Source organism: Anser brachyrhynchus (assembly GCF_964034855.1).
Source record: "Anser brachyrhynchus genome assembly, chromosome: 24".
In the NCBI taxonomy this organism is placed as follows: domain Eukaryota; kingdom Metazoa; phylum Chordata; class Aves; order Anseriformes; family Anatidae; genus Anser; species Anser brachyrhynchus.
In genome coordinates this window covers 5,905,499-5,924,416 of record NC_137717.1, presented here as the reverse complement: position 1 = coordinate 5,924,416, position 18,918 = coordinate 5,905,499, and the positions used below count along the sequence as shown (strand labels likewise).

General features: G+C 54.9%; 2 protein-coding genes across 6 annotated transcripts in view; one reads left to right on the top strand and one right to left on the bottom strand.

Moving 5' to 3' along the window:
* The window catches only part of ZCCHC17 (zinc finger CCHC-type containing 17), a 37,346-nt gene that overhangs the window by 14,836 nt on the left and 3,592 nt on the right, over nt 1–18,918 (bottom strand). For 3 of the 5 annotated variants that reach the window (XR_013941727.1, XM_080566564.1, XM_080566565.1), the window contains exons 1-2: nt 681–739; nt 503–600 (exon numbers count right to left, since the gene is read on the bottom strand). Coding sequence is in view for 4 of the 5 variants with exons in the window: in XM_080566564.1 (XP_080422690.1) it covers nt 503–544 (42 nt within the window). In the remaining variant the exon portion in view is untranslated. Of the gene's footprint in view, nt 1–502; nt 601–680; nt 741–18,918 lie in introns of those variants that run through there. The other 2 variants (XM_080566562.1, XM_080566563.1) reach the window with 2 other exon arrangements.
* On the top strand, nt 982–13,593 carry SNRNP40 (small nuclear ribonucleoprotein U5 subunit 40). The gene is made up of 10 exons (XM_080566561.1): nt 982–1,212; nt 1,896–2,025; nt 3,098–3,191; nt 4,697–4,862; nt 5,366–5,488; nt 6,533–6,653; nt 7,406–7,488; nt 7,917–7,978; nt 11,272–11,375; nt 13,143–13,593. Exons 1-10 carry the CDS (start codon nt 1,000–1,002, stop codon nt 13,190–13,192), a joined length of 1,146 nt encoding a protein of 381 aa, XP_080422687.1. The 5' UTR covers nt 982–999; the 3' UTR covers nt 13,193–13,593.

The window sequence follows — 18,918 nt, the reverse complement described above, 5'->3', positions numbered from 1 at the left end:
CCCATTGCTTTCCTGCCTTTAAGCCTTAAGTTCATTGTAACAGTTATAAGAAAATAACGTAAAGCATTATGCAATTGAAAGTTAATTTCCTATAATTTTTTCTTGGAGAATTAAAATAATTTTCTAATTATGGCAGTGAACTTCTGCGTCACAGATGGAAGGCAAAGGAGTTTCCTTCTACAAAATGCCTTGTTCCGGGCTGAGACCTCAACATACAAAACCACTGACTGTATCGGTGTAATCCCAACCGCACGCTCTGCTACTTAAAGAGATAAAAAAAGAACAGCACAGGTAAGGACAGAAATCACCCTCTGAACGCCCCCACGGGACGCCGAAGCACACCACAAGGTGATTTTTCTGCAGAATTAATGCAGTAAATACGCAGGAGTGCAAGGGGGCAACCTCACGCCGAGGCTCCCCCTAACCTCGTGGGCTGACTGAGCACAGAGACGGCCCCAGGACCCCCCCCCAGGGCCCCCTCAGAGCCCGCGGCACCCCGCACCTCTCCCCGGAAGATGGCGTAGAGCTCGGGCAGCGCCTCCATCCCTCCGTAGCCTCGCGGCTCGCCTCACCGCACGCTCACCCCAACACCAACGGCACCTTAAAGAGAACCAGCTCATCAATTAACTAGCTCGCTCATTAATTAAGGCACGAGAGCGACCCGCACCCCCCCCGCTTACCGCCCCCGGCCACCGCCATTTCGCCGCCTCCGCCCCGCCCTCACCCGCCAGGCCCTCCCTTCCACCCAGCCAATCCCTGAGCCCCATACTGGCAGGCGCCAAGCGCTGCCCAATGGGATCCACCCGCCTTACTCGGCGCGGCCAATCCGCGCCGGGGGAGAGCCCGGCGGCCCGGCGCCGCTTCGTCGACGCCACCGCCGCGCGCCGGAGGGGACGTCGAGAGGAGGCGGGCCTTCCTGCGGCTCTCCGCCAATGGGCGGCGCGGGAGGCGGCGTGGCTGGCCAATGGGGGGCCGGGCGGGCGCGCGCGGCGGGCGGAGATGCTGGAGCAGCAGAAAAGGAAGGCCCCCGCGCCTGGGCCCCCCCCCGGCCCCGCTCCGGGCCCTGCCCCGGGCCCCGGTCCCGGCCCCGGTCCCGGCCCCGACCTCGCGCTCGTGCCCGGCCCCGCCAAGCGGCCCCGCCATGAGCCGCCCGCGGCCGGGGGGGGAGCCGGGGGGGCCGGGCAGGCGGCCCCCGGGGCGCTGCTGCAGGCGGTAGGGGGCGGCGGAGGGGGGCGGCGGAGGGGGGCCTGAGGGGGTGGGGGGGGCTGTGGGGAGGGGGCTCGGGGGGCTGGGAGGGATCGAGGGAGCTTGGGGGGGTCGTTGGGGGTAGGGGAAGGGAGGCTGCGGGGGCTCGAAGGGGCTGGGGGGGGCGGGGGGGCTGAGGGAAGGGGGCTCGGGGCTGGGAGGGATCGGGGGCGGCTATGGGGGGCCTGGGGGGGTGGGGGGGCTGGGGGGGGCTTGGGGGGTGGGGTGGGGGGCTGGGGGAAGGGGGCTGGGAGGGATCGGGGGGCTGGGGGGTTTGGGGGGAGCTGGGGGGGTCAGGGGTATGGGGGGCTGGGGGAAGGGGGGCTCAGGGGGCTGGGAGGGATCGGGGGGGTCAGGGGAAGGAGGGCTGGGGGGGCTTGGGGGGGGCTGGAGGACAGGTGGCTGGGGGGGGCTTGAGGTGGCGGGGGGGCTGGGGAAGGGTTCGGGGGAGCTGGGGGCATTCAGGGCGTCGGGGGGAGCAGAGGAAAGGGGGGCTGGGATGCTCAGGGGTGTCGCAGAAGGGGGGGCTGGGGGGGCTAAGAGGGGTCAGGGGGAGCTCGGTAGGCGCTGGGGGGCTCGGTGTGGGGGGGTGCTGGCTCTCTTGTTCCTCCTCGCTGCCCCCTCAACTGGCTGCTGCTGCCCCCCCGCAGGGCCCGCCGCGCTGCTCCTCGCTGCAGGCGCCCATCATGCTGCTGTCGGGGCACGAGGGGGAAGTGTACTGCTGCAAGTTCCACCCCGGCGGCAACACCCTGGCCTCCGCCGGCTTCGACAGGCTCATCCGTGAGTACGGCGGGTCCGGGCCGGGGCGGCCAGTCCCGGGCTGCCCCGGGGGCAAGAGGGACGTGGGGATGCTGGAGCCGGTCCAGAGAAGGGCTGTGGAGACGATGAGGGGACTGGAGCACCTCTGGTACAGGGACGGGCTGGGAGAGCCGGGCCTGGTTGGCCTGGGGAAGAGGAGACCGAGGGGAGAGCTCGTTAATGTACGTAAATATCTGAGGGGAGGGTGTCGAGAGGATGGAGCCGGTCTCCTTTCAGCTATGCCCAGCGACAGCACGAGAGGCAACGGGCACAAACTGAAGCCCAGGAGGTTCCGGCACTTCTTAATATGAGGGGGCACTTCTTTACTGGGAGGGTGACAGAGCACTGGGACAGGCTCCCAGAGATGTTGCGGAGGCTCCTTCTCCGGAGATAATCAAAACCCGCCTGTATGCCATCCTGCGCAAGGTGCTCCGGGTGATCCTGCTCAGCCGGGGGGTTGGACCAGGTGATCTCCAGAGGTCCCTGCCAACCTGGGCCATCCCGGGCTTGTGTGACAGCAGGCCAGGCCCCGGGGGCTTTCAGCTTGTCGGGAGGCTGGCCTCTACAGCCCTGGGGGGTGGCTTCACGTCAGGCGTCAGCTGGGGTCCTGAGCATGAGGGGCGCGGGGGTGCGGTGCTGAGCGTGGGGCTGGCCGCCCGCCCAGCTCATCGCGGTCCTCCCAAGGCCCTCGCAGAGGTCGCCGTGGGTCTGTGCTGGGCAGCGGCACCCTGCAGGCACAGTTACCGATGCCCTGGCTTGCTGAGGTGAAGGTCCGACGGCTTATTAATAAAATCAAGTTGATCTAAAGCTGTCAATCAGCTCCAAGCGGAGTCTTTTCTTCTGGGGCTCCACGTGGTGCTGCCTTACTGCTGTGCATCACCCTGGCCTTGAGGTGGTGGCGGCTGTGGTTCCGTGGGAGCTCTGGAGAATCGCTCCGCGCGCAGCACAGGCGTGGCTCCACGCGCCTTGCCCTTCCGTAGAGCGGTTTGGGTTGTAAAGGACCTCAAAGACCATCCAGTTCCAACCCCCTGCCTCCCTCTCCCTTTTCTCTTAGTGCTGTGGAACGTCTACGGGGACTGCGACAACTACGCAACCCTGAAGGGGCACAGCGGGGCCGTCATGGAGCTGCACTACAACACGGACGGCAGGTGGGTGGCACGCCGACGCGTTCCTGCCGCTGTTCCTGAGGGAAGGTGTCCTCTGCTGGCCGCGGCCCCTCGCGGAGCCTCCTCCTTCCCCCCTGCTCGGCCACTGGCCCTCGCAGCAAACGCTCGTGCTGTGGCTTTCCTGGGTTAGGAGTGGCGCCTGCTCTACTGGCCCAGCCACCTGCGACCCACGAGGGCCCTTGATTTCAGTCGGTAGAAACCTGAACGCTCGCGTTGGTTGTGTGGGAAACGGTTGGCTGGGGAGGGAAGGAAAACGTGGGAGTAATTTGTCACTTTGGAAGGCTCTTCCACCACCGCAGCTGAACCGAGAGGTTGCCGGTTTTTCCTTCTTGTCTTGTCATCCCAGCCAGGGTCTGAGGAGGCAGAAAACCAATACACGTGTAGGTATATCTCTAGAAATTGGGTTTGGTGGGAGCACCTCCGCTATAGCTGTCCCGCTGTCAGTCTGCCTGCGCTGAAACTCCACGTTTCTCTCTGAAGTTGGGCGTCGAACTTTTCGGTAGTATTGGGGCCGCTTTTAACGTTTGCGTCAACAGTCTTGGCGAGGGGATCAGGTGCACCCTCAGTGAGTTTGCGGGCAGCAAGTTGGGTGGGAGCGTTTCAGGGCAGGAGGGCTCTGCAGAGGGAGCTGGGTAGGCTGGATTGGTGGCGGAGTCCGATCTCGTGTCCTTCACCAAGGCCGAATGCCAGGTGCTGCACTTGGGTCACCAGAACCCCACGCAGCAGCGGAAGCTTAGAGAAGAGCGGCTGGAAAGCTGCCCCTCTGAAAAGGACCTGGGGGTGCCAGCAGTGTGCCCAGGTGGCCAGGAAGGCCGACGTCACCCTGACCCGCATCAGAAATAGCCCCGGGGCCAGCAGGAGCAGGGAAGTGGTTGTCCCTCTGTCCTTGGTGCTGGTAGGAGCGCACCGCAAGCACTGTGTTTGGTTTTGGTCCCTCACTGCAGAGAAGAGCAGTGAAGCTGGTGAAGGGACTAGAAAAGACATGCAAGGAGCAGCTGAGAGAATTGGGGTGGCTTAGTGTGGAGAGAAAGACGCGGATGAGAGACTTTGTCACTCCACAACTATCTGAGGAGGTTGCTGCGAGGAGGGTGTTGGTCTCTCTTCTCAAGTGGCGAGTGTTAGGACACGGGGAAACAGTCTGAAGTTGCTCCAGGAGGGGTTTGGCTTGGATATCAGGAAGAATTCCTACACAGAAAGAGTGGTCAGGCGCTGGAACAGGCTGCCCGGGGAGGTGGCGGTCGCCATCCTTGGAGGTATTTGGGTTGTGTGGGTGTGCGCTAAGGGACGTGGCTCAGTGGTGGACCTGGTAGTGTTCGGCGGTGGCTGGACTTGCTGATCTTAAGTTTTCCAACCTAAATGATTCTATGATTCAACGACGTATTCCCACCTGATATCTCAAGCTTTGATCTCGGGACTAGAGAGTAGCAAAGCTGGGATGGGAGCAACGCTTCTGAAATAGAGAAGCTCACGGGGATTCTTCTCCACAGCATGCTCTTCTCAGCATCCACGGACAAGACGGTGGCCGTGTGGGACAGCGAGACTGGAGAGAGAGTGAAGAGGCTGAAGGGCCACACCTCATTCGTTAACTCCTGCTACCCAGCGCGACGAGGACCCCAGCTTGTCTGTACGGGCAGTGACGATGGGACAGTGAAGGTCGGTGTGTTGTGTGTGGAGATAGTCTAGAGTGAAAATAAGGTGGGATCTCTGAAAGAGTTGTTCATGTTCTTCCCATTTAAGTTGGCTAAATTCACACTTTGTTTGATCTTACAGTTTTGTGATCGAAAACCTTCGATTTAAAAATGAAATGTGCTTGCTCCTTCTGTAATTTTTTGGATGGGGGTTAACAAGATTGCTCTACTCAGTGGTACTTTTTCTACTAAATCAGGTTAACAAAACATGAAAATGGCAAGCAGTTACTGAAATCTTTTATGAACTGCGTTCTTTCCTCCTATTCTTGCTTTAAACGAGGAAAGTCACATGCTTTAATCACACCAGCCTTCTACTGTGTTTTCTGTAGAGATCTTTTGAGATTTAAAAGTGAATTTTAGCAGAGCGGTTTGAGTCTCTGCAAAATATATGTGCAATTTTGTAAATTTTTTTGTAATTTTATTGTTAAATATCTCTATGTAAGCTTTATAACCACCGTGTCTTTTTAGCTGTGGGATATCAGGAAAAAAGCAGCCGTCCAGACATTTCAGAACACATACCAGGTCTTGGCTGTAACCTTCAACGACACCAGCGATCAGATCATATCTGGAGGCATTGACAACGACATTAAGGTATGATGTTTGCATCCTTGTGTGCCTTTCCAGCCGTGCTCACCTTTTCCATCCCATCAGAAATCTCTTGTAACAGCGTGCAAAATGTCGCGTTGGTCAAGGACAAATGTGGAAGGCTGTTGGTCGATTTTTACGGTCACAAGAACTGTGCCAGCCTCCCGTGTCCAACCTCTGTCTTGATCTGAGGCCAAGAAACTCTGAGGGAGTTGTTTCAGGGCTGTTTGCCACGTGACTGGCTGGGCAGCCCTGGCATTCCTGGCCACGCATCTTAGCACTGCTGTCACACTGGAGCTGAGATGGTATGCGAGCTCTTCTGGCAGTCGCTGCCTCTCCCAGAAGCTCTAGAGCCATATATGAGGTAGGCTAAAGAAAATCTGGTGACACATCCAACTCCCTGCCCTCTGCTCCAGTATGCTGTTGTAATTTACTTTGTCACCTGCTACTGTGGAAAGTTCTTATTTAAGAGCACACTCAGTGTTTCATTCATTTGGTAGCTGAGATTCTCCTGATAGCTGCACAGCTCAGTCAGTCTTGCTGTCTTTTTAGCCTCAGGCTCCAGTCTTACCTAAGGCATGGGGAGCATGTTCTTGTCAGAAGGCCATCGCTAAGTGTAGCACTGAAAGGACATCTGTTCTGACTGACCCGTGAACGGCCGTTAACTCTTGGGGAAAGAACAGCATGAAATTTTGGGGCTTTGACAACTGCTGCGCTGTGCCATGGTCAGTGGAATTTGGGAGCTGGGAGAGCTGTAGCGACATTGAAGGGGATTCCTGCATGCATGGGGCAGCTGTAATTTGCCTCCTTGCTGCTAACGCAGTTGGACACGTTAAGTAAGAAGCCTTCTAAAGGGCAAATCCTTTCTTTTTCCTACAACACACAAAATCATAGCCTTATATTTTAGCCATTGAGACCCCACCCAACTGAAACTGAAAGCTGATTTCATCAGATGACTGATCAGTACTTGTATGAAATGGTTTGGAAACGGTATTTCTGATGGTCTTGGCTACCCTTTTAAGCTGCCATTTTGTGTCCGCTGTCTGAAAGGTGTGGGACCTTCGCCAGAACAAGCTCACGTACACGATGAGAGGACACGCAGACTCGGTGACAGGCCTCAGTCTGAGTTCAGAAGGCTCTTACCTGCTCTCTAACGCAATGGACAACACAGGTACCTCCTGCTGAACGTGACAGCGCAGCTGTGCAGACAGCTGTCAGCCCCTGCCCTCTCCTGCTAGCCTTTGGGTAGCCGCGTGTGTGGCATTTAGGAAGGAACAGCTTGAATTGTTCAGTGTAGAAAAATAAGAGTCAGACGTGGGGGTGGCTCAGGGGAGATGAGCTCCACAGATAAAGTTTGAATTCCTGTTGCTGCAGTGATGACAGTTGCATCCTTTGCAGAGAGGGAGCAGCTGTATCAGAGAGGTTTGTCATGTCTTCCAACGGGCAAGAGGGATTTGAGCCATGGCACAAATTATTTGCACAGGCAGTTGAATGTAATCTTGGTCTTGTTTTTGTCAGGTTGGTTTGGCTGCTTCCTCGCAGCAGGGGATGCCGGTGCTGTTTCCAAACTCTCTGTCCCCTGCATATGGGAGCTCAGCAAAGCTGATCTATTAGAACTGTGATCACAAAACGTATTATCGTAAAGCAAATGCTCATGTAAGGAGGCGGTGGCTCATTTGTTTAATAGTTGTTGGGGATTTTTCCCTTCCCGTTGGCAGTGATCTTGATACCGTTATAAATTTCTGCATTTTACCTTTTATATCAAAGCTTCCTGCAAGAGGAAAGCTGCTACCTTCCTTTTGCTTCTGGGGAAACCTATTTATGAAGAGAGCAAGGAATGTGACCGGGTCTCTGATCATTAGAAGCTGACCTTGCCCCCATCCCTCTGCCATCCAGCTAATTACTGTGAGCTCTCTGTTGCAGTTCGCATCTGGGACGTGCGACCATTTGCCCCCAAAGAGAGATGTGTAAAGATTTTCCAGGGGAACGTGCATAATTTTGAAAAGGTGAGTGTGCTACAGACTGAGAGAGTATTGTTTATAAAATGCTGCCCCTGTCTATTAAGTTTTCTGTAAATTGTTTTTTAAATTCAAGTTTAAACCAGAAAGACTTTACTAGGGATTCAAAGAAAGATTAATGCACAAAGTCGGATTCTAATTAAAGCCGCAGTAACAAAATTTCTTAGCTCAGTTCAGCTATAATTAGCTGTAAATTAAGTATTTCCTACATTTACTATCTACATTGTGTAAAATAACAAGACACTGGATGTTTCCAGCAATAAAATAAAATCTGTAATTACCTTCTTATCTTCCAAAGGGAGATCATTATAGTGGTGCTCATGATATTTAAAGTCTCTTGGTGATTTTATTGCAAGGGGAAGGGAAAAGCTAAATCTTCCTTTGGAAATGGATCTGTGCGCATTCTTCTATTTTAGAATCTTCTGAGGTGCTCGTGGTCCCCAGATGGAAGTAAGATAGCAGGGGGATCCGCTGACAGGTGAGTTACCGCCGTGTTTCTCTGTTACCGTCAGTCCCAAACTGTTCTGCAATCGCACCTGAAATGAGCTGGATCATCTCTAAAATTAACATGAAGAGCCAGAACTGCGCGGGGAGGTGCGAAGGCCCAAACAACTCCCTGCAGTCTTCTGCGAGCATTGTCTGCAGCGATTATAGTGCTGAAGTGTTTGTATTGCCTTTGCATCAGCGGAGGAGAACTATATAGTTGTAAAATCCTTCTTCTTATTGTCAGAAGCCTTCTAGAGAGCTCCATTACTGCTTACGTTCAGTCTCTGCGTCCAACAGATGGACAAGCAGATGACAGGAGCATAGCTGGCAGTAGACCGGGGCTCTTGCAGTCGTACCAGCAGACTCGCGTGAGACTCTTCTAGAAGCAGGAGTGTAGAGAAGTGGTGCCGGGGTTGTGCTGACCACAAGTACCAGTCAGAGTGCTGCGTGGCAGCTAGCAGGGAGCACCAGTGGTGTTCCGAGGATCATTTGTAATCCTCGCTTTAATTAACAAGCGCGAGGAAATAGATCTGCCTAAATTAGCGTATATTGGACTTGTAAATCAGAGATTCTGTAAAGCAAGGTTACCAAGGATTAAACTGGGTAGAGGGAGGAAGCCAACAGAGGGGCTGTGCCAGACACTGAAGGTCGCCGTGAAGGATACAGTCCCCACTGGAGCACATCCAGATGCACTCTCGGTGACATCGAGACAGGAATTCCTGCAGGCCAGCGTCCAAGCAGCGGTAATCAGCAAATTAATGAGCTTCTGATGGAGGATAGGAAGAACTTGAGTTCTTACTGTCCAGATATAGTGGGGCCGGCTGTCACGGCGGGTGGCTGAGACGTGACCCTTCTTTCCAGTCCCGCTGGGCTGCAGCAGCAGTGCACGTGGTGATGAATACCTGTTTGTTAATGCGCCGATGCTGTGGCAGGTCCCAGGGCGGGCAACCTGACACGCTGAAGCGTGGCGTGAAATATTGGGCCATTAGGTTAGTCCTGCAGATGCTGCTGTAGCTCTGTGGTCTGACAGCAACTTTGTTGTGAAATTTCGTTGTGAAGAGCACACAGTCAGGTCCCAGGGCAGGTTAGATGAGGCCACTCCAAATCTTTCTGCTACCCCTGGGTTTTTAATTTTTTTGGGGGGAGTATCTGCTGGGAAAGCAAAGCAAGATTAAACATTTCATGTGTCTGGGTAAGAAGTAATTCCCCAATAGTTACTCTGTTTCTCTGCATTATGTGGAGTGTGTGTGTGTTTGTGTTGGAGGGACAATTACCTGTTTTTTTTTTTTCTCTGTGAGCCCTTCAGAAGGTTTTTTTGTAAAACCAGCTACTTAAAGTGCTTTCCTGTTCTGCCATGCCATAGAAAATACATTACAGCAGAATGCTTTGAGAAAGCATCAGATACAGCTCTTACCTGCTAGATGAAATAGTCGTGCTTGGAGAAATGCTGCTTTAAATGATATTCGCGACGTAAGTGGGATGGTTTCATTCTTCCTTTTCACACGTTTCAAGAAAATCCAAAGAATAGCACCGGCCTGAAAATGAAAGCCTCTAACAAAGCACGTCTGCCCTGTGCTGGTGTCGGTGTCCTCTCTGCCTTACCAACAAGTGCTGTGAGGGATTCGGTGCTTTTTTGGGCAGCAAAGCAGCTCACTTCTCTTCCAACCAGAAGAGGCCTAATTGTAAAAGCGAATCTTGTCCTTCATCAGATCTGCAAAGCGCTGTCAACGGGAAGGAGCGGGTGAGGTGAAGTGGAGGCACTCCCCGCTGGTGGCACTGGTCCCACCCCAAGCTGGCGTTCAGAGCTTGGGTTACGTGCGGGGCCGATACGGGGCCGCTGATCCCAAGCACGTTTGAATTCAGGCGGCGGAGACGTGGTGATGCGCAGAGGCGTTTGCAGCAACCTGCCTTCGGAGGAAATGTGACGTTATAGGTGGCTTTTACACGTGTTTTACTCTCGCCTGGTTGCCCCTCATGCCCTCACCCTGTGCAGCGCCCCCTGTAAGCGGCCGCGGCGATGCCTCAGGAGCGTGAGGTTGGCAGAGCTGCTCCCCGTGCTGAGGTGGCCAGGTACTGCTCTGCCCCTTTCTCCTTCTGCCCCCTGACAGATTTTGTTTTTAGATGCCAGTCACCTACCTAAAGAGCAAAGCGAGAAGGCAGTATGAGTGTAATCCAGCACTGGCAGCTTTCCCAAGCCGCTGATTTTTTTTTGAAGAGCTGTGAACCTTGTAACAAACGACGTTTCGTGTGGCGAAGCTGTTAAGTTTGGAAAGGAGGCTGTGCGGGTGGAATACAGCGTCACCTTGCCTGGCTGTAGTGCGTTTCTCAGAGCTCTTCCCGTTCTGATTTATAAAAAAAGCCTCTCCCTCCTACGGAAGCTCTCCATAACGGGTCAGAGCATCGCTTTGTTCCCCGGTGGAACTAGTGCTAGCTGCCAGGCGGCCGCCGCGCCGTGCAGGCAGTGACGGACACCCCCGGGGGAACGGGCTGCGTTGTGTGGCTAGCAGAAAGGTGCCGTTTTCCCCCACTCGGAGGCCATGGATAAGAATAGTCTGAGGGCTGCGTGGTGCCTGGTGCCAGCGGTTTATTTCTGACCTGCTGCGTGAGGAGCGCCGGTGTCTCGGCGCTGTCCTTCAGCCAAGGTGAGGCACGCGGGCAGCACCCGGCTGCGGTGCGGCGCAGGGACCCGGAGGAGATCAATCAAAGGGCTCGATGCAATCTGATCAGCCCCCTAATAAATGCTCAGAAGTGAATTATGACTTTAATGGCCCAGCAGGAAGAAATCCATATATACAGGTTGTTGGCTGGGAGGGGATGGCATCGTAGCGGGGACTTGGGGGGGGAGCACCCAGGCTCCTCCTAAGCGCTTGTCTGCCTGAACTGGGAGCCACCACTGGGCTTGCAGGCAGGTATTTGCAAGAGTAAGAGGCGTCCTCCCCTCTCCTGACGCTTCTTTTGTCCCTTAGCCCGCTGTACGGCTGCGGTGCCGAGGGTCTCTGTGGCCTCATCCATCTCCGTGCCGCAATGGATGAGATGGTGCCGCAGTGCTGTGACAGCAGAGGCTTTTAGCACAGAGCTGGCGTGTTAGCTCCTACCTGCTCAGACCTTTGCTCTTCTGAATTCAGCAGCGCAGCGTTTTGCTCCTGACAGGCTCCTTGTTTATCCACGCTAACAGCTGTGGTTATTACAGCCTGGGTGGTGAACCGTTGCAGGAAGCAGCCGTTGGTGTGGGAGGCGGCTGCTTTCCCTTTAGAAACGCCTGCTCTCATCACGACTCTCTTGTAGGTTCGTCTACGTGTGGGACACCACATCCAGGAGGATTTTGTACAAGCTGCCAGGCCACGCTGGGTCGGTGAACGAATTGGCTTTCCATCCAGAGGAGCCTATCAGTAAGTCCTCCCCGAATCAGGTCAGCTGGGGAAATAGTTCCAGGGCTGGCTGAGCTGGTCCTCCAGAAAACAGCTCAAAAACTGGCCGAGTGCCCTGAGTGTCAGGGACAGGCCTGGGGGAAGGTGTTATCCGTAGCTCAGGACTACAAAGGGAGCATACATTGTGGGCATCCATTGGAGCTGGGGCCTGGGCTGAGTGAAGAGGCTCTACCCCACCCGTGTGTCCTGCCCAGATGGAGACCTGGGTGAGCAACAGTGCAGCTCTGGCCCGTGGTGGTATGGCCTGTTCATGAGCCGTGGGTGGCCGTGAGCTACTGCCACTGTCCAGGACTTCCCAAAATATTTTTGGTACTAGGGTTTCTTATAACCATGAATTTACTGATCGCATCGTGACAGTTATAGAAACCTGGAAGTCTGTCATCAGCCCAGGGTCTCTAACTTTCACAGAAGGTGTAAGAAGCAAACAAGGCTCTTTGTGCAGTCCTTTTTATCACCGTTCCAGAGATGTCCTGCTCCGGGGTGAAGGAGCGGCACTACGTACCAGTGGCGGAAGAGGAGGTGCTCTCAGTGGCATTTTCGGAGCTCTTTCAATTACGGAGCATTAGCTGAGGCCAGCCTTGGTACCAGTTCCTTAGCGCAGTTTGTGGCCGGGGCAGGACCGTGGGGCACTGTTTGTTTCTATAGAAACACTTGCACCATCGGCCAGGTCACCACACTGCTTCGGCCAAAAATTGGCACAAGTCAGCCCTGAAGCGAAGCCAAGAGCTCGGTGGTGCCGAGGATGACAGTCTCTGCAGCAGCCTGGGGGTGGGGATTCAGGGCAGTGAATTATGGGCTTGTTCCTTGGTTATTCATTGCTCTGTCTTCAGATCAGAGACGGTGCTGGAAGAGCAGAGCAATCTCTCCTCTTCAGTTTGGAGCGGATTGTTTGTAATCGTATTCCGCTGAGCTCCTTTTTGTGAATCAATCGCTCATCTTAAAGTAAAAATTAAAAACCCATCCAGTCATTGCACGCGAGTTCAGCGGCGGATCCCAATTAACATCTGGGACTGTTAATCCTGTAACTCGCTCCACCCACCCCACAACACTCAGCTGCGTGGAAGAGCACCCAGAGAGCACGATTATAGACATCGGTCTGCGAGCTTCACGCAAACCCCCCCAGATCTCGCATGGACTTGAAAGAAACAGTTGTCAGTGTCGAGAACAGCGCTTCCCCGATGGGGTTGTCATTACCTCGACACTTGGGTGTTGAATCCCCTCAAGAGCCTTTTCCGGATTAGGGCTGCTCAGTGTCTCGTTATAGCCGAGAGCCAACTGCAGTTTGCCGCCCTTCTGATAAATAATAGCAGCCCGACTGAGCTTTCCCAGCGAGCCTGTGCCCTCTAGTGGCATGTGGTCCTGCTGGCCGCGCCTGAGTCGCAATCTGAACACCCCTTGCAGAGAAAATAGCGTTGCAGGATATTTGAGAGCGTTAACAGCGTGTTTATATGCCTCTCTTTACTGTTTTAATGCTTAGACGTTACGGGCGGCGTGCCTTTGTGTCTGTCTTGGGAGAGGGGAACGGCAGCCAGAACGTGCAGCGTGTGGTGAGGTGTCAGAGCGGTAATCCAGTGAAGCATTTTTGGGGAGCAAATGAAATTGGGCTTTACGGATAGCTTACAGTGAGAGAAATGAGTAGTTAAATCCAAATGGCGTGCCGTCAGTGGAGTTCTCAGACTGTTCTGTTTAATTTTTGTATGCCTCTCTTCCCTTCCTCCTCTCTCGCAGTACTCTCTGCGTCCAGTGACAAACGGCTGTATATGGGGGAGATCCAGTGAAGCTGAGAAGACGGTGTGATTCGTGCCCTTGAAGTCTTTGGTTTACAGAAGTAGGATTGACTTGCTTCTCACCGGTGCCAGCCCCCTCTCACACTTGCGGCAATGGGAAAATGTTGAAGCAGCTTGATGAGCCAAGCAGCCCTCTCTGCAGGCTGCGATGTCTGCGTGGTCCTGCTGTACAGCTTGTTTTTTTTTTTTTTTCCCTTCTTTGGGAAGCAGGAAAATTTAGAATTGAAGAGATTTTGATTTTGGCTGTACAACAGACCACTAAGCCCTTACCCAAATCACCTGAAATTTGTACAATTTGTTTAAATTCCATCAGTGGCTTGTATATTCCCTGTCCAGTTTCTCTTGGTTGTTTTTATATGGTCAAAACTGAAATAGACAGCTTTTTACAAGAACTGTGTGGATGGTATTTATTGTTCTGTTTTACTTTTCTATTGTACAGTGCTAAATCAAGGCCCACACTCGTATGTAACCCAGGGAAGCCATATTCTTTAACTTCAGAAGAGCAGCTTTATTTTTTATTCATGGCAATAAAAATGACCACACTGGAAATAATTATCAGGCTACTGCTGAATCCTATTTTCTTGTTTTGAGTACAACCAGCCTTCTGCTATAAATAAATGTAAAAGGAGGGAGTTGTATGGCAAGCACAGCGTATTCATGGCTCAGCAGTTGAGGAACCAGCCTGGTTGCCTTTCTCTTTGCCCTGGCTGAGCAGCAAGGATGGTAGCAGGCCCTCAGGCAGGTTCGATGTATGTTATGTATTTACCAATTATTTCCACCACTGTTGTCCACCAGTTTATTTTTTGGTGGACGTCAAGACTTGCTGTGGGAGAAAACAATTTCCCTTCCAGCAATTTAAGTTCCTTCCCCACTGGCTTATCCCCATCCTTCCCTGCTCAGCTGTGTGTCCCACGTAGTCTGAGCGTTTCCAAATCTGTGCTCGGCCTCCCTGGACAGGGACCTGCGTGGGCTTCGCTGGCACAGGTGTCCCCGACCTCGATACCCATGGCTGATTGCTGGGACAAGGAGGGGTGAGCGCACCTTGCATCAGCTCAGGAGGGGCTTTTTGGGGCTGCCGAATGTGGCCACGCTAGCCTCTCTGAGCACTCACAGCAGAGGGAGGTGCCCTGTGCTGCAGGTGGTGGCCTGATGTTAACTAACTGGCCTTGAAGAGTACACACACATTTCTGTTCTGCACGTGTCCATCTCAGCTTCCAGCTGTTAGACTTTCCATCCTTTCCCCCCCCCCTTTTTTTTTCCTCCTCATGCTGCCGTGGCTCAGGTGTTACTCACATCTCGCTGGCTTTCTGCCTTGTCCCAGGGGAAGGCTGCAGGTCGGGTGGGATGATGAAGAGCAAACGTGCGATGCTCCCGCACCAGCTGTAGGACTGTCCCATGCAGTCTCGGTGTGCGTCTGATCAGGAGGCCTTTGCTGCAGCCACCAGATATTTAAGAGGTGGAAAATTGGTGCGTTTTGCACAGTAGAAGCACAAACAAATTCTGAGTGTTTCTCACCCCTACTCTCCCCACCGTGGGGAGAAGAGAAAAGCTGGCGGTTGGCACGCTCGGGGCCAGAACGGATGGAGCAGCTTTTAGGGATTGGAAATGTGGCTGCGCCTCCCAGAAGGCAAGGGGAGCACATCCCCCAGTGTGGGGGGTGTTTGGGTGTGCGACGCTGCCCTGTCCCCACCACGTGGAGCGGTTCCTGTCCTGGCGCTGTGTCCTTCAGCTCTCTGCAGCCAGGCTGCCCACGGCCCTCGGGGATGCAGGAAACCATCGTCTGTGACCGTGCCGTTCACTGACCCTGCCTGTAGCTGGGTTGAAGGATTGAAGCATCAAGCCCGGACTCGGCAGAGCTCCAGGTTTGCTTCACGTCGCCTCCCATGACACCGAACTGATCTGATCCTGGTCCGTTTTCAGCTTCCACCTCCCAACATTCCCCCGACTCCCAGCAGGGACGAGTCGTCCTGCTCAAACCTTCCTGGCCGCTGGGGCTGGACCCGACACTGCTGCACCCCAAGATCCTTGCAAAGCCGCTGCTGCCTCGAGCGCGGTCTGTCCCCGGGTCCCCGTGGTGGGAACCGGCGGAGGCCAGGGCTGGGGAGGGGACGGTGCAGCCGAGGGAGGACCTGTCGCCCGATTGCCGTGAATGAATGCATGTGAACGCGAACAAATCACCCTCCAGCTGAAGAGCCAGGCGGAGAGAGCTGGAGGCAGGGGAAGATTTATTTTTAACTCTGCAGAGTATTAAATAACATGCCCTGAAACGCATGGAAATGAGAGCTGGGGATCGAGCTGGGAGCGCGGGGGCTCAGGCCAGCCCTTCCCGGAGCCACCCGGGGCAGCGACACCACGCCTCCGTCCCCTCGCTGGGGCCGCCCGGCCAGGACGTGCAGGCACTCGCAGTTAGCGCTTAATAGGCCTTATTGCAATCCTCAGAGGGTTTGTTGGTTTATTTGAACGTATGCCCAAGTGTCGGAGGGAAGAGAGGCTCTCGGGGCTTAGCTGGTGGTGACAAGATAATAACTGCTTTTTTTCCTGACTCGTGTTTGTTTAAAAAAAGTAAAAGAAGAGTGTGGGTTTTTTTTTTTCCCCCTAATTAGCAACCCAGGAACCTGCGGGGAAGCCAAGGAGGGGGCACCTCTTTCCCCCTGCCCCAAGTCCCTGATTTTGTTGTGTCGGTGGGGCCTGATGGTGACAGGGGGAGCCCCGCTGCCTCCTCCCGCACCCCCGCCTCGTGCCCGCGTCGTGCCTGGATGCGGCCGGCTGCTTCCACCCGCCTCGGCCTCCAGGATGAGCGACGCTGCCGAGGCTCACCGCTGGCTCCAGCTTTGCCTGAGGAAAGGAGAGGGAAGAGGAAAGCAGCTGACGGCGGACGGATCCACTCTGCATCCGTGCAGCCGTGACCCAGATCAGGGAAATGATCCGGATTAACACTAATCCCCCTGCCCCAAGGGGGCGGCCGGGGCCCAGCAAGCTCTGCAGTGGGGCCGATTTGTTCTTAGGGCATCTCCTTCCTATAAACGGACCGGGAGAGCCCAGCGGTGCCACCCGAGCATGAGCAGACTCGCCACACAAGTGGGTGCCCCTCTCCTGCAGCCCCTGGGGGGGTCCCTGTGCCCATCCGCGTGCTGCAGGATAAATCTGCGCAGCGCTGGGGGCCTCGCTGGTCAGCTAAACATCCGATGCCAACGGAGGGTGAAGAGGGAGATGCAGGCGGCCGCAGATCTGAATTACTGCTGCCAATTACCATCCGCAATTAGGGCCCAGTTCCCTGCGTCAGGGAGGTGGGAGATGAATGGGAGCGTTTGCCCATGTCCTGGCCCCCGGAGAGAGCCGAGAGTTGATTTAGGAGCGGCACCCACCTGCTGGTAATGGGACACGCGCCCAGCGAGCCGTGGCTATGGCCCCGTCCTAACAATTTGTGGATTTAATCTAATTTGCTGAGGGGGCTGGAAGGGTGGCGAGTTAATGGGGGTTCTCGCCGCTAACAGCCCCCAGAGGGGCACTTGGAGCCGAGCAGCTTTCACACTCTGCAGAGCCAAATCCTTGCACCAGCGAGCACGGCCACAGCCCCGCGCCACCTCCGTGGGGGTCCGGCCCCCAGGCTTGGTGCTGGACCCTGGAGGCCCGCGGGGACAGAACCCACTGCAGGGCTGGCTGGGACACAACCGCGGCAAATCCCTCCCGTGCAAAGGGCTTGCAGCTGGCTGAGCCCCGCGTGTACAGGCATGCACATGCATGCACGCATGCATGCAAACATATGCACACCCACATGCACACCCATGCACATGCATACATGCACTCGCAGATGGTTTCTCCACACCGGAGCAGCATGAGCTCCAGGGCACTACAGCAGAAAGCCATTAAAGGCGTAATCCGGGCACGGAGAAAATTGTTTTCTTAAACAGGTTTATTCCTCCGAGGGACGTATTTGCTTGAGAGATTTCCTCTATAAATTAAATCTGTCCCATGATCCAGATAAACGGCTGCGAGCCCTGCTGCCTGCCTTCGCACGGCGTGGCTGTCCCCATCCCTGTCCCCATCCCTGTCCCCATCCCATGTCCTCCTGAGCAGGCACTCCTGGATGGAGGCAGATGAGGCATCTGGAGCACCACAGCGTGTCCCAGATTGGGGCACGGGGCCGGATCCTGCACCAGGTGCTGCTGAGCCCCGTGCTGGGCACGACCTGGTCCCGGAGCAGCAGTGGCAAAGAGCCACGGGCAGCCCTGAGCCTGCCGCCCCCTCTCCATCCCCACCTGCCTCACTAATTGCTGCCCTGTCCTTCCACCAGCGCTTTTCACACCTTTTCCCATTGCTGCTCAGAGGCTCATAATGAATTTTGATAGTTACAATACGCAAGTGATAATTTCTAAAAGAATGGAAAACAATTATTTGCTCTGTTGGGGGATTAGATGATATTTAGTCTCTATTTAATGGAAAACTAATTAAATTACATGAGAAACTGAATAGAATTTTTTTGTTAATTATGAATATTGCAAGCTACAAAGGCTAAATGATGATGGATTCTGTAATCTGCCGTGCTTTTAGCTAGACACTGAGATAAGATGACAACTGAGAAAGAATGGGAAGAATGCATTTTAATTTCTATATCGATTCAATAACAGCCGGCTGAACAATGATCCGTTAATGGTGATCTGCAGGAGCTGATGTTGACTGGCAGGCTGACGGGTAATTATGTTAAAACTGGGGAAACAGTGGTTAAATGGATGTGTGCTTACTCCTGGAGGAGGCTGGGGAAGCCGCAGTGCCCCGTGCACTGAGCTGCCCTTGGGTTTGCTCCATCGCGCCCCTTCCCTTCGCCCCGCGCAGGCAGGGTGGGGGACGTGCTGCTTGATCAGTGCCAGGTGTCCCCTGGGGGTCCAAGTCGGGATTTGGGGCTGGGTGAAACGAGGAGGAAGTGGTTTGGGGTCAAGGCCAGCTGCTCTGCTGGTACCTGTGCTGGAGGTGCTGGGTCCAGGCTGGCGTGCAGTGTCCTGAGCTCGATGCCCGGATCTGGGCTCTCCATCACAGGAAGCATCCTGGCCCCTGGTGTTGGAGCATCCCTGATCCATCCCAGGACTGGGATATCCCTGACCTCAGGGTTGGATCCTGGGGCTGGGACATCCCTGATCCTGGGGCTGCAGCATCCACAATCCCATGGCTGGAACATCTCCGATCCCATGGCTGGAATATCCATCATCCCAGGCTCTGTCCCAGCACCCAGCTGCGACCCGGCCACCCCCTGGCAGGGTGCTGAGCTTCACAAAGCCACCGCCTGCATCACACCTGCAGGGCTGCTCTGCCGCTCCATCCTCTGGTTAATTAGGGGCTCATTAGCCTGGATCCAGGAGACCTTCAGCCCTTGAGTGTACGTATCATGGCTGCTCCACTAAATTTAACCTGCCCACCAGCCGTGGGAGGGATTTAGCCTGAGCGAAGTGGCAAGGACAAACGCAGTCCCTGCTAAAGGCACTAAATTGTGCTTTTGGGGCGCTCCATCACTGCCCATGCTGGCTCCAACCACGACCCACAGGCCATCTCTGCCGGGAGCAGCCAGGCAGGGGGATGCATGCGGGAGCCCCAATTACCCACCCTGTTTAATTGCGTGTGACCTCTGCCTGCACGGCAGCGGCAGGGAGATTCGCACGTGTTCACCCTGCGCTGATTTGCATAACGGATGGAAATAAATATCCTCTCCCCGTCACCGTAACCCA